General features: G+C 39.3%; 1 protein-coding gene across 7 annotated transcripts in view; it reads left to right on the plus strand.

The window, feature by feature from the left end:
* LOC123499223 (insulin receptor-like) overlaps positions 1–14,587 on the plus strand; it is a 161,061-nt gene that overhangs the window by 83,246 nt on the left and 63,228 nt on the right. For all 7 annotated transcript variants that reach the window (XR_006672936.1, XR_006672937.1, XM_045246974.1 and 4 more), the window contains 8 exons: positions 4,655–4,736; positions 5,261–5,384; positions 9,321–9,501; positions 10,470–10,642; positions 11,241–11,405; positions 12,199–12,236; positions 12,798–12,946; positions 13,220–13,298. Coding sequence is in view for 5 of the 7 variants with exons in the window: in XM_045246974.1 (XP_045102909.1) it covers positions 4,655–4,736; positions 5,261–5,384; positions 9,321–9,501; positions 10,470–10,642; positions 11,241–11,405; positions 12,199–12,236; positions 12,798–12,946; positions 13,220–13,298 (991 nt within the window). In the remaining 2 variants the exon portion in view is untranslated. The remainder of the gene's footprint in view (positions 1–4,654; positions 4,737–5,260; positions 5,385–9,320; positions 9,502–10,469; positions 10,643–11,240; positions 11,406–12,198; positions 12,237–12,797; positions 12,947–13,219; positions 13,299–14,587) is intronic.

Raw genomic sequence — 14,587 nt, forward strand, 5'->3', positions numbered from 1 at the left:
GTATTCACAAAGGAGACTGCTTTTGACAAACCACTGGTAATGGAACAGAAAGGGATTATGAAGGAGTTTCAAGTAACTGTGGAGGAGATCAAGAATATGATGGGGAGTTTAGAAGTGAGAAAAGCTGTGGGACCTGATGGGGTATCAGGATGGATTTTAAGAGAATGCAGGGAGCAACTGGCAGAAAAAGTTTGTGAAGTAATTGATGCCTCATTAAGGGAAGGTGTAGTGCCCCAAGACTGGAAAAGAGCTAACATTGTCCCAATCTATAAATCAGGTAACAAGAGAGACCCATTGAACTATAGACCAGTGTCACTTACAAGTGTGGTAGCTAAGATGTGTGAGAGGGTGGTGAAGAATAGATGGACAGACTTCTTGGAGAAAATGACATACTTTGTGAGTGTCAATTTGGTTTTAGAAAAGGGCGTTCATGCACGACAAACCTGATATGTTACTATTCGAGGGTGATAGATGTAATACAGGAAAGAGATGGTTGGGCTGATGGAATATATCTGGATTTAAAAAAGGCCTTTGATAAGGTACCACACCGGAGACTGATCTGGAAACTTGAAATGGTAGGAGGAGTGCATGGCAGTTTACTAAAATGGATGGAAGACTTTTGGTAGGAAGAGAAATGAGAACAATAATTAAGGACAGACCATCAGAATGGGGCTTGGTGGAGAGTGGAGTTCCACAGGGATCAGTGTTGGCACCAGTAATGTTCGCGGTCTACATAAATGACATGGTGGATGGGGTGTCCAGTTATGTGAGCCTATTTGCAGACGATGCAAAATTGTTAAGAAAAGTGAGATGTGACAAAGATTGCGAACTACTCCAGGAAGACTTGGACAGAATATGGAAATGGAGCTGTACATGGCAAATGGAGTTCAACACGACAAAATGCAAGAAAATAGAGTTTGGCAAGAGTGAAAGAAGAATCAGGAGATGTACAAGATAGGAAATGAAGACATAAAACCAGTCATGAAGAAAAGAGACCTTGGGGTGACAATTACCAATGACCTATCGCCAGAGAGACATATAAACAAAATAATTGGAGAAGTATTGAACTTATTGAGGAAGGAAAGAGAAATGTTAAATGAGTTGAGAAAGGAGGCTTTGAAAAAAAAATGAAGAGAGGACAGAAGAGGAGAAGAAAGAGTTTTTCTGGAGAATCTTGGATATGAGACTGAGGAAGTGGTTCATAACCCAGAAAAGTACAGCAAGAAAGGACTAAAGAAACTTACATATGAGCGAAATGTAATGTATTCCAACATAAATGGAGTGATATCGGGGATTTTAGAACTCAACGATTACTTGAGGACAAGAACCCAGATATTGTGGGTCTTACTGAAACAAAACTGAGAGAGGAGAAGACCTGATGATGGTTGGAGAAGGAAATATAATGTTTGGAAAAGAAATAGAGTAGGTAAGATGGGAGGAGGAGTGATGTTGCTGGTTAAAAAAGATATAAAGGTGGATCAAGTGAAAAAAGGTATGGGAAAGGCAGAAGTGCTAAAGATCAGAGCAGAAACTAATGAAGGAAAAAAGAGGCACTACATAGTGGTGTACGTACCACCTAAGACAAATGCATGGTCAGTACAGGAATATGAAGAAATGATAAGTGATACAGGAACATGTCTGGAAGAAATGTTGGGTGGCTGTGAACGAACTATAATGATGGGAGATTTTAATTGTAAAGAGGTGTGTTGGGAGGACTGGTCAATGGAAGGATCAGAGACAACATGGGGAAATACACTATTGACACTGGCAATGGAAAATGTGTTAACTCAGTGGGTCAAAGAAGATACTAGGTTTGGAGGAGAGGGAGCATCGTCAAGACTGGACTTGGTCTTTAGTACAGAGCCAATGGTCATTGAGGAGATGAGGGTGGAGTGCCCTTTAGCAAAGAGTGATCATGCAGTTTTGGAGTTCAAGGTGATAGATGAAGAGAAATCTAGAAGAAATGAAGAATATAAAGTGGGAAGATGGAATTATGCCAAGACAGATTTTGGAAACCTAAAGAAATTCTTTCAAGAGACAAATTGGATGAAATTCAAGAGTGCTAAGGAGCAAATGAAAAGTGGAAGGAATTTATAAAATATACAAAGAAGGTGAGAAAAATTTGTACCAATAAGACAACATAGAGAAGTTGGAAAGCAGGACTGGTTTAACGATAGATGTGAAAAGGCTAGAACAAGAAAAGAGGATGCATGGAAGAGGTGGAGAAGGAAAAGACGGATTAAGCAGTGGGAAAGTTACAAAAGAGCAAGAAATGAATATGTGTTGATTAGAAGAGAAGAAAGAAAGAAACAAGAAAAGGATATAATTGATAAATGTAAAGACCAACCAAGGCTTTTTACAGACATGTGAACAACAACATCAAAAATAGAGAAAGTATTGAAAGTTTAGAAGTAAATGGAGTATGCAGTGAAGATCCCAGGAAATGGCAGAGGCTATGAATGGATGCTTTCGGAAGGTATTCACAAAGGAGACTGCTTTTGACAAACCACTGGTAATGGAACAGAAAGGGATTATGAAGGAGTTTCAAGTAACTGTGGAGGAGATCAAGAACATGATGGGGAGTTTAGAAGTGAGAAAAGCTGTGGGACCTGATGGGGTATCAGGATGGATTTTAAGAGAATGCAGGAGCAATTGGCAGAAAAAGTTTGTGAAGTAATTGATGCCTCATTAAGGGAAGGTGTAGTGCCCCAAGACTGGAAAAGAGCTAACATTGTCCCAATCTATAAATCAGGTAACAAGAGAGACCCATTGAACTATAGACCAGTGTCACTTACAAGTGTGGTAGCTAAGATGTGTGAGAGGGTGGTGAAGACTAGATGGACAGACTTCTTGGAGAAAAATGACATACTTTGTGAGTGTCAATTTGGTTTTAGGAAAGGGCGTTCATGCACGACAAACCTGATATGTTACTATTCGAGGGTGATAGATGTAATACAGGAAAGAGATGGTTGGGCTGATGGAATATATCTGGATTTAAAAAAGGCCTTTGATAAGGTACCACACCAGAGACTGATCTGGAAACTTGAAATGGTAGGAGGAGTGCATGGCAGTTTACTAAAATGGATGGAAGACTTTTGGTAGGAAGAGAAATGAGAACAATAATTAAGGACAGACCATCAGAATGGGGCTTGGTGGAGAGTGGAGTTCCACAGGGATCAGTGTTGGCACCAGTAATGTTCGCAGTCTACATAAATGACATGGTGGATGGGGTGTCCAGTTATGTGAGCCTATTTGCAGACGATGCAAAATTGTTAAGAAAAGTGAGATGTGACAAAGATTGCGAACTACTCCAGGAAGACTTGGACAGAATATGGAAATGGAGCTGTACATGGCAAATGGAGTTCAACACGACAAAATGCAAGAAAATAGAGTTTGGCAAGAGTGAAAGAAGAATCAGGAGTATGTACAAGATAGGAAATGAAGACATAAAACCAGTCATGAAGAAAAAGACCTTGGGGTGACAATTACCAATGACCTATCGCCAGAGAGACATATAAACAAAATAATTGGAGAAGTATTGAACTTATTGAGGAACATAAGAGTGGCGTTCGTATATCTAGATGAAGAAATGATGAAGAAAATAATTACTGCAATGATAAGACCGAGGCTTGAATATGCAACAATACAGTGGGCTCGAACTTAAAGAAACACATAAGGAAACTAGAGAAAGTACAGAGGGCTGCAACGAAAATGGTGCCTGACTTAAGAGATTTGACTTATGAAGACAGACTGAAAAGAATGCAACTTCCAACCCTGGAAAACAGAAGAGAAAGGGAGACCTGATAGCAATATACAGAGTGATGATTGGCATGGAAAAAATGGATAGGGAAGATCTGTGTATGTGGAATGGAAGAATGTCGAGAGGGCATGGGAAAAACTAAAATGGCCACTTATAGGAGAGATGTGAAAAATATAGCTTCCCTCATAGAAGGGTGGAAGCATGGAATAGTTTAGACGTGGAAGTGGTCAACGCAAGGAATATTCATGATTTTAAGAAAAAGCTGGACATTAATAGATATGGAGACGGGACAACACGAGCATAGCTCTTTTCCCGTATGTTACAATTAGGTAAATACAATTAGGTAAATACACACACACACACACACACACACACACACGGTGAACAAGATTGACATACTGGACAGAGAGTTGATAAAGGTGACCACAAGTAATCATCTCCGAAGACATGGAAAAAAGCTAATAAAAGACATCTGTCTAAATGACGTGAGAAAATAGTTTCCCGCGTCGTAGCATTGATAAGTGGAATAAACTGAGCAGTGATGTCGTTGATGCAGTGTGTGTCAATCAGATGAAAGAGAGATATGACAGGAATGGACAAGAAGACAGGACACAGAGAGCTTAGCTCAGTTCCTGTAATACACAAATAGGTAAATACAAATAGGTAAATACACACGTAGCTAAGGAGAGCAGACGTGTGCTACTGACAGATCTCGTGTGAGAATTTACAGTTCACTGTATTTCATGATGGTCTTGAACAGATTTTTGATGATGGATGAACACTGGATGAGGTACCAGTCAGTATGCAGAGTCAAGATCAATGTGGAGGTACAGGACACTGATTTATAAATGCACTGCATCCTCAGTCTGTTACTACATCCTTCAATCATTGCAGGTATGCTCTGTTTGTACATGACAATGCAAATCTAGAAGACATTTGGGACTTCAGTAAGAATCAAGAACTGAACATCACCAAGGTAAGATTCTCTAACATACGTTTCTGCTTGTGAACATGTGTTGCTGTTTTTTTTTCCCCTTGACCTACAGTTGCTCCCACAATGGGGTGAGCTGTAACAACATATGTGAGTAGTTTCTCTTTGAGAAGTGTCTGTACATGATATACATTAGCAATATACAATGTCCAGATTTTTTTCACAAACTATTTGGTATTTTGTCACATTCTTCTATGAGTTGGAAATGTCTTTTGAGATGGTTGGTTGGTAAATGATCTTTTGTGAAATACATAATAATGATGATGTTGGTGTGATTACCATTTTATTGAGATGTGATGAATGTCTTATAATAAACATGCTATATCAAGATCTTTACCAGGTGTGAGCTTAACTAGGAAAAATATTATCTTATAGTTAATGTGAAAAAGAAAAACACAGCGAACTCTTAGTTCATAGATAATGATGATGTAATCTTCAAATGTTCTGTGTACAGTTGGTATGGCTTGATTGCACAACTAGTAAACATGCCTGTCATTTGATTTTGGAAGGGCAAGATTTTCTTCCATGGAAATCCAAAGCTGTGTTACAACAACAAGATTGAGACGCTGCTCAACCTGACTGGGCAAGAGGAAGACTACAGCATGCGCTTCACCAATGGAGACAAAGTAGCATGTGAGTGCTCTGCTGTGTAATATGTGGTGTATTTACCTAGTGTGGCCCCGTCTCCATATCTACACTTATCCAATTTTTCTCTAAAGCTATGCACACTCTTTGCTGACACCACTTCTTCACTCAAACTGTTCCATGTCTCAACACATCTTTGTGGGAAACTATATTTCTTAATATCTCTTAGACATCTTCCCTTCCTCAGCTTTTTACTATGCAATCTTGTGCTTTGAATGTCATATTCTTCTCTCAGGATCAGTTTCTCATCATCCACTTGGTCCATTCCATTGATCAATTTATAAACTGTATCAGATCCCCTCTCTCCCTTCTCTGTTCCAGGGCTGGTAGATCCATAGCCTTTAGTCTCTCCTCATATGTCATCCCTTCAAATTCTGGAACCATTCTTGTAGCCATTTTTTGTAGTCTCTCCAGCTTCCTTTTGTGTTTCTTTTTATGGGGGTTCCACACTAATCCTGCGTATTCCAATCTGGGTCTTACTTATCAATTTCTTCATAATTTCTTTGTCCATGTAGTGAAATGCTAGTCCAATATTCCTTAGCAATTATATGTCTCCCTGAAAATTCTATCAATATGGCTTACCGGTTGATTGTTTTCTTCCATCGTCACTCCCAAATCCTTTTCCTTTTTTACTTTCTCCAGTTCTACTCCACCTCCCATCTTATAGATTCCCTCTGGTCGTCTTTCACTCTTTCCCATTTCCATGACATGGCTTTTGTCCATATTGAATTCCATCTCCCACTTTTTACTCCATTCCCAGATCTTATTTAGGTCTTCTTGCATTATTTGACAATCCTGTTTTTGCTTTATAACTCTGCACAATTTTGCATCGTCCGCAAACAGATTTATGTAGCTGTTCACTCCTTCTGGCATGTCGTTTACATATATGAGAAAAAGTATTGGCGCCAATACTGACCCCTGTGGCACTCCGCTTTCTACTGCTCTCCACTTGGACTTCATATCTTTGATTACCGTCCTTATTTCTCTCCCCCTCAAATAATTTTCCATCCATCTCAATGTGCTTCCTTTTAAACCACCCTTCTCCTCTAACTTCCACAGTAATCTTGCATGTGGCACTTTATCAAATGCCTTTTTTAAATCCAAATAAATACAATCAACCCATCCCTCTCTCTTGTACCCTGTCAACTATTCTAGAGTAGAAACTCAGTGAATTTGTTACACACGACCGACCTTTTCTAAAACCAAATTGGCTATTTGATATTAATTTGTTGTCTTCAAGGAACTCAATCCATTGTTTCTTTATTACTCTTTCACACATCTTACATATTACACTAGTTAGTGATACTGGTCTGTAATTCAAAGGTTCTTCCTTCCACTCTTATATATGGGAACCACCTCAGCTCTTTTCCATTCTACTGGTACTGTTCCATTTTCTATTGAGCATTTTATGATGTTGTATATAGGACTTGCTAGTTCTTCCTTACATTCTTTCAGTATTCTGCCTGAGACTTCATCCGGTCCCATTGCCTTCTCTTCATCCAGTTCCTTCATTAACTCTTTTATTTCAAGCTTGGTTACTTTAATCTCTTTCATAAAGACGGTCTCTCTATTACCCTGCGGCCTTTCAAATTTGGATTCCTTAGTAAAGACCTCCTGAAATTTACTATTTAACAGTTCTGCCATACTTTTTGGGTCTTCCATCATCTCGTTCTCTCCTTTTAACCTTTCTATTGTTTCTTTTTGTCTTATTTTTCAGTTGATGAATCTGTAGAACAATTTTGGTTGCTCCTTGCATTTTTCGACAATGTCCTTTTCATAGTTCCTCTCCTCTTCCTTCCTCACCTTAACATATTCATTTCTCGCTGTCTTGAAGTTCTCCTTATTTACTGCATTTCTATTTCTCCTCCACCTTTTCCATGCTCCATCTCTTTTCTCCTTTGCTCTAGCACACCTTGTGTTAAACCAATCTTTCTTTCCTTCTTCTTTAGGTCTATATTTCAGGACATATTCTCTGACTCCTGTTTTTTATATTTCCAAAAATAAGTTATATATCTCTTGCACCCTCTCAGAGTTTTCCATTTCCTCCCAGTTAGCGTATTTGAAATAGTTCTTGAGATTCTCAATATCAGCCTTTCTGTAATTTAATCGGCCTCCTTTGTATGATTCATCTCTATCTTCCTTTCCTTCCTCTATATCCATTTCTAATATTACATGGTCACTCTTTCCCAATGGGCACTTATATCCTATATCATCATTCATTTGTATACCCCTTGTAAAAACCAGGTCCAATCTCGCCGGCTCGTTGTTTCCTCTGAATCTTGTGTTTTCCTTTATTCTTTTTCCATCATATTATCTATCATTAGGTTCAGGAATGTTTCTCCCCAGGCTTCTTCCCCCATACCACTTTCGTAATTTTCCCAATCCTCTTCTTTACAGTTGAAGTCTCCTACTAATAACACTTTTCTCCTTTCTTTAATGACTCTCGTTAGACTCCTTATTGTGTCATCTATCATGTCTTTATATTCTTGGTTGGTCCATGAATTTGTTTTTGGTGGCACATATGTTCCAACGATTGTTAACTCTTTTTTATTAATATGCATCTTAATATACAGTACTGCTGCTTTTCCTTCCCCGTATTCCACATGGTTTACCACCATCTTTTTCCTTAACATTATCATGACTCCTCCTCCTTTACCCCCTCTGTCTTTCCTCCCTATATTATATCTATTATCTATGTCTATTTTCATTGCCTCATTTAGTTTTGTTTCAGCCAGGTATACAATATCTGGTTTTTCTTTCTTTATGTAATCTTTTAGTTCTAATTTACTTGATAGAACCCTGTCTATGTTCTTATACTCATTTTTATTTTCTTGCCCTTATCACTTTTAGTTACACTTGCTCCACTGTTGCCTCTTCCTTCTATCTTATATACCATTTCCTTAATCTGTCTCCCAGAATTCTCCAAAAAAAAGACTTTCTCCTCCTCTGACCTTTCATTATTTTTTTCCCCTACTGCTGCCGCCAGTTCGTTGTATCTCTTCCTTTCTTCCTCATTTTTATTTTTCCTTATATATATTTCCTTGCAGCCTTCTGTTTCTCTGAGTTTTGTTGTTCTATATAATATCTCTTCTGTTGCTGCTTATGATTTTAGTAGTATCTTAATTGGCCTTGTTGTTCCATCTTGATAAGGTCCCATTCTGTGTATTTCCTCTACTTCCTCCTCTAGGTTCTGCCTATCTTCATCATTTAGATTTTTTAGTAGGTCTTTGACTGACTTCATATCCTCTTGGTCTATTTTTTACATTTTTTTTCTTTTAGTCCAAATATAATTACACTCTTTTTCTTTTCTGCAATTTCTCTTACTATGTTTCCTTTTTCCTAAAGGACTCGTATAATTTTGTTTGCCATATTCTCATCTCTTTCTTTTAGTTGTTCTTGGATCACCTCCTGAAAGTTATCCTTGTCTTTCTTATCATGTCCTCTCCATGCCTGTACTTCTTTCTTGCTGGCTGTGTGTTGTGTGAGTGTGAGTGTGATTGGTGTGTGGAAGTATTGCTGGTGATGGTAGTGGTGGCAGCAGCTAACCAGCCCATACATGAATTGTGCTTTCATTGTATGTAGTGTTTTTGAACTCCCTCAAGAACCAGTCATAGCAGGAGAGTTGATATCTGAAGGCCAGTATAGCTTAGCCAGTGTTAATATTGTGCCAATGACACTTGAAGGTTGAGGTTGAGTGGTGCTACTGTTAGGCTGAGAGTGTTTTGCTGGTGACATTCAGGGAACACAGTTTCTTTATGCATTGTTTTAATGACATCTTTCCGAATTGGAATCAAGTGTACACTTCAATTTTTTTCATTTGATGTAGTATATTTAGTATTTTATAAAGCTTTTTTTCTTAATAAATACCAGAAATATTAGGACAATAGTGTGCTATGTAATGGTTTATTTTGTTCATGGATGAAGGCTCCATCATGAAGGCTGCCATTACACTGCAGCCCTTGAGAAACAGAGGCCAGGTGCGGGTCCGCTGGATTCCTGTGTCAACAGATGAGGACGACCGCAAGATCACCGGCTACTACATCTACTACAAAGAAACAAAAGAGAAAAACATTGGACACATGGATGGCCGAGATGCCTGCAATGAGTAGGTGACCCTCACACATCAAAGTTTAGAATCAGTTCAGAATTCCAAGACAGTTATCTATTGAAGGACATTTGTGAAGGCAGCTAGAAGATCAGCTTATCTCACACCCTGAGGAGGAAAGGGTTGTTGGTCATTTTATACAGGAGCATAGATGATAGATACATTAAATAGATATTTTATTACTGACTGAGAGATTGCAATCTCCTAGCACACTTTTATGACAGAATAGGTCAAAACTTTTCATTCATAATTTAAATTCAATACAAAAATCAGTGATAAGCAAGTATAATTATATTAGTTAACATGAGGAAAATTTTATGATACAGTAAGTCCTCCTGATACAGTACTTTGTTATCCGATAAATTCACAGTTACGGTGTTTGGTAATTACTATCCTCGATTCTATTTACGGTAAGAAAAATTCATATACGGTATCTGCTCATGTTTTGTTTACACCGTACCGTAGCGCCACCACGCTGCACACCCACCACAACAATAAGCTGGCAGTCTCTTCCCGCGTTTCCCACTGAACACAAGTGAAATCCTTACGGCATGTTTTTTTGTGGATATTATGAGTAAGGGCTGAAATCTCTACTATTCCTTAGTCTCGGGAGGGACATCATCTGATAGAATACGTGGCGAGTTAAAGATAAATAAAAAAATTTCTGATGATTTCTTTTGCACTGTACTTTATATTTTTTTATATGACTATTTTCATGTATTTTCATGTCAATAGGGGTGACTTTTGATGTGCTGGAACACATCCCCTATTATTACATGTTATAATGGGTTCGGTATACGGTAATTTGGATTTGCAGTAAGGTTTTCAGGAATGCATATGTACCATATAACGAGGACTTACTGTACCATATTTACATTGCTAATGATTAACATATTTCTTGCAAGCAAGACTGATGGGTAGCACTCCTCAGAGGAGGGAAACTTATCCTTAATTTTCTATCACTCCAGTGGATGGAAAAGGGAACATGTGGAAGCAGAACATTCCACTGACAAAATGGAGGAAACTCTAACTGGACTGAAGCCAGACCATCGCTATGCAGTGTACGTGGAGACTGACACGGTGGCTGATGCTGACATAGGGGCGCGCTCCAACATCTCCTACATCACCACCATGCCATATAGTCAGTTCATGTTCCTTCCACCGTGCTTCTCTGCCCATTAAGTTCTTGGTTTTTGTTTTCCCTGTGTGTGCTATTGGAAATAATTCTCAAATGTTATGAAAAATGCATGAAAAGGAAAAAAAAGGCTGAAGACTGGTGAAGTGTTGTGACTGCATAGAAAAGTTGTACTTGTAAAATAATGATCATATAACACAATGCACTGATGCTCATTGAGCAAGGTTTGTGAGTTGTACTTTGCTGTTGTAAAAACTTGTATTTTATTTTAAATGTTGAAGTGTTTCTTTATTGTGGAAGTGATTGCGAGGTTCCATCTTCTGCATGTCATTTTCAGCTTTCTCTCTCTCTCTCTCTCTCTCTCTCTCTCTCTCTCTCTCTCTCTCTCTCTCTCTCTCTCTCTCTCTCTCTCTCTCTCTCTCTCTCTCTCTCTCTCTCTCTCTCTCTCTCTCTCTCTCTCTCTCTCTCTCCCTCTCTCTCTCTCTCTCCCTCTCTCTCTCCCTCTCCCTCTCTCTCTCCCCCTCCCCCTCTCTCTCTCCCTCCTTGGTATTGTTCAGTCAGACTTGTAACAGTCTTGAACTTGCTACCACCTTTGTGTTCACAGACCCAGGTTCCCCGCTGCACCTGAGAGTTGTTAACAAGGGAACCACACACATGGATGTGGCGTGGTCACCGCCAAGCACTCCACTTGAAAAGCTTTTTTATTACAAAGTCAAGATAACCCTCCAGAAGCCTGATGAAGACACATGCCAAGATTTCTGTAAGAAAGGTGATATGAAGAAAATTTGTATGTTTAAAATGTAAAAAATATGTATTCTTAAATGATGAATAATACAGTTGATTAGAAAAAATTATATCTTTATTTAAAGCATGAAATGGGCCTCCTGTAGTATGGTGCGATGACACAAATGTCTCATCACTTCAGACTGGGCTCATCTTTGTTGCTGCTTTGTGTATCCTCTCCTGCTTTATGATATGTTTCTTCCAACTTGGTGACCATAATATAGCTGCATATTCTGTATGTGGTACTTTCTCTGGGCCACCTTGCATAGGATTGCCAGCCAGGTTTATAGGTAGTAAAAGAATAACTTTATCTCTGTCCTGACCCTGATTTTACACTTTATATAAATTGTTGCCATTGATATAAATCATGTAATCACACACAGCAACATAAGATGAGGAAATTTTGTGATGATTCACTTCCTCACACGGTCGACTCCCAGCCCAGTGCAGCACCAGGACAAAATGAGACTCTTAGGACATGTGAAGTAGTGCAATGCATCATCAGTGTGTGCCTCTGCCTCAGATACCACCACACTCATTATTCATCCCCATCCTTCCTCCTTCATAAACAGTAGAATGTAGGGATGACTACAAATACAGGCACAGTGTTTTATCATGTGTTGTACATATTTGCAAGTTTTGTCATCCACCAAATTGTCAAATTCTTGAGTACTCTACTGTGCTTTTCTGTGACAAGTCATCTCATTACTACATATATTGACCATCTGCTGTATGATACTTATCCCTTTTGGAGAGCTGATAATTTTAATCTATTGCAGAGAACCATTCTTCAGGAAACAATGAGGAATCTGTAAAGGTATGTCACTTTGTTTTTGAATTAAGGCTAAGTAAATGGAAGAAAATTTGGAAAAATTATAAAGGAGTATCCTGGGAGAGTTAGATCACAGAAGGTAGTGAGGCATCATGGTAGGAAGCAGTTGGCTGTTGAAAATATTTATAGGCAATGTGTTAAAAAAGACAAAATTCAGAACAAATGAAATACCATCAAGACTTGATCTAATTTTCACCAAAGGAACAAGCCAAAATAGAGAATCTAAAGTACAAAAGCCCAGTAGGCAGTGTGGAATGGACTTCTTGATGAAACTGTGTGCACCAAGACAACCCATAAATTTAAGGGATATTTGTATAAAAATTGATATGGAAACAGGACAGCACAAGCCTAGCATGGCTCTTTTTTTTGTATGTCACAGCTAGGTAGATAGACAGGGGATATGTGAATAACAATATGCTCACATAAATCAAAAAAGAGATTTTGGTTTTAAACTGAAATTTTTACATCATAAATTACATCACAAATTTACAGACATCAGCTTGGTTAGTACTGCAGAGAAAATGAGATATTTATGTTATTCATCAGGTGCTGTCAGAGAGTATGATCAATAGGACAGATCCTTCCTCTGCCACCACTGTACCACCACCCAAGTGCTGCCCGTGCCCAGCAGAGCCTGCGACTTTTGAACGGGATGACATTGACTTTAGAGGCATACTTCATAGTCACGTTTATGTGTAAGTTTTGTTTCAATTACTTAGTTTTATCTTTCAGAGATGTTTGTCAGCCAAATGAAATAAAAGACTTCTAGTGGTGACTTGTTTGACAGACTTCCTATTTGTTTACAAACTGAATTGAAAATATGCAGTTACAAAAGAATTTAAAGGGACATGGGGATAGGTTATCTGAAATCCTAAGATATGAGAAATCCAATAAAGTAGTAGGAGCTGCACTCTCTGACTCTTTCCTTCACTTCAAGACTCTAAAATCCAAACCTTGTTACTTTTCAGACATCGTACACGTATCAGCCGAGAAAAAAGATCCATTGTGTCAGCTGGTGATAGATCAGCATCTCATAATTCATTCAATGTAAGTATGCTAGGTATGTTACACACACACACACATGCACATGCACACCACGTGGTGTAGTGGTTAGCACGCTTGACTCACAATCGAGAGGGTCCGGGTTGGAGTCCCGGAAAGCGGTGAGGCAAATGGGCAAGCCTCTTAATGTGTAGCCCCTGTTCACCTAGCAGTAAATAGGTACAGGATGTAACTCGAGGGGTTGTGGCCTCGCTTTCTTGGTGTGTGGAGTGTGTGTTGTGGTCTCGGTTCTAACCGATGATAGGTCTATGAGCTCTGAGCTCACTCCATAATGGGGAAGACTGGCTGGGTGACCAACATGCGACCATGGTGAATTACACACACACACACACACACACACACACACACACACACACACACACACACACACACACACACACACACACACACACACACACACACACACACACACACACACACACACAGCTCAGTGGTTAGAGCACTGGCTTCACAAGCCAGAGGACCGGGGTTCGATTCCCCGGCCGGGTGGAGATATTTGGGTGTGTCTCCTTTCACGTGTAGCCCCTGTTCACTTAGCAGTGAGTAGGTACGGGATGTAAATCGAGGACTTGTGACCTTGTTGTCCCAGTGTGTGGTGTATGCCTGGTCTCAGGCCTATCCGAAGCTCGGAAATAATGAGCTCTGAGCTCGTTCCGTAGGGTAACGTCTGACTGTCTTGTCAGAGACTGCAGCAGATCAAACAGTGAAACAGCGGAGCCGTCGAGTAGGACTCATGCATCCGAGTAGCTCACAGAGATTACTACAATAGGACTTGGACTCAGGCCTAGACGTATGTACAGGGGGGAAAGGGGACCATAGGTTCTCCTATCTCCAAATGAAATAAGTGTTAGATCACATATAACTCAGGAATGAATAACGAGAGAGAGAGATGGAACCAAGTAGCGCTGCCAGGCGCATGGCGGAACCAAAACATACGCCGAGTTGGTTTAAGGAAACTGACTGAAGATACTATGGAAAAGGATTTCTCGGGTTTCTGGGATGAACAAGGTAATATGAGAAGGCTTATTAATGTTGAAAGAGAATTAAGATATATGAAGGAGGTGATGTCCAGTCTCATAGACAAACAAGACTGACTGCAAATGGAAAATACAGCCCTGAAACTGAGAGTAGCTGAATGTGAGAAGGTCATTGGAATAAACCAGGAATTAAAAGAGGAGATTCTAGAAATAAGGAAGCAAAATGACGCTTTAAAAACCACATGCCAGAATTATGAAAGCGCTTTAAAGAGCTTGCAAGATAAAGTGCAGGACGGG

The sequence above is a fragment of the Portunus trituberculatus genome, chromosome 49, assembly GCF_017591435.1.
Source record: "Portunus trituberculatus isolate SZX2019 chromosome 49, ASM1759143v1, whole genome shotgun sequence".
Classification (NCBI taxonomy): domain Eukaryota; kingdom Metazoa; phylum Arthropoda; class Malacostraca; order Decapoda; family Portunidae; genus Portunus; species Portunus trituberculatus.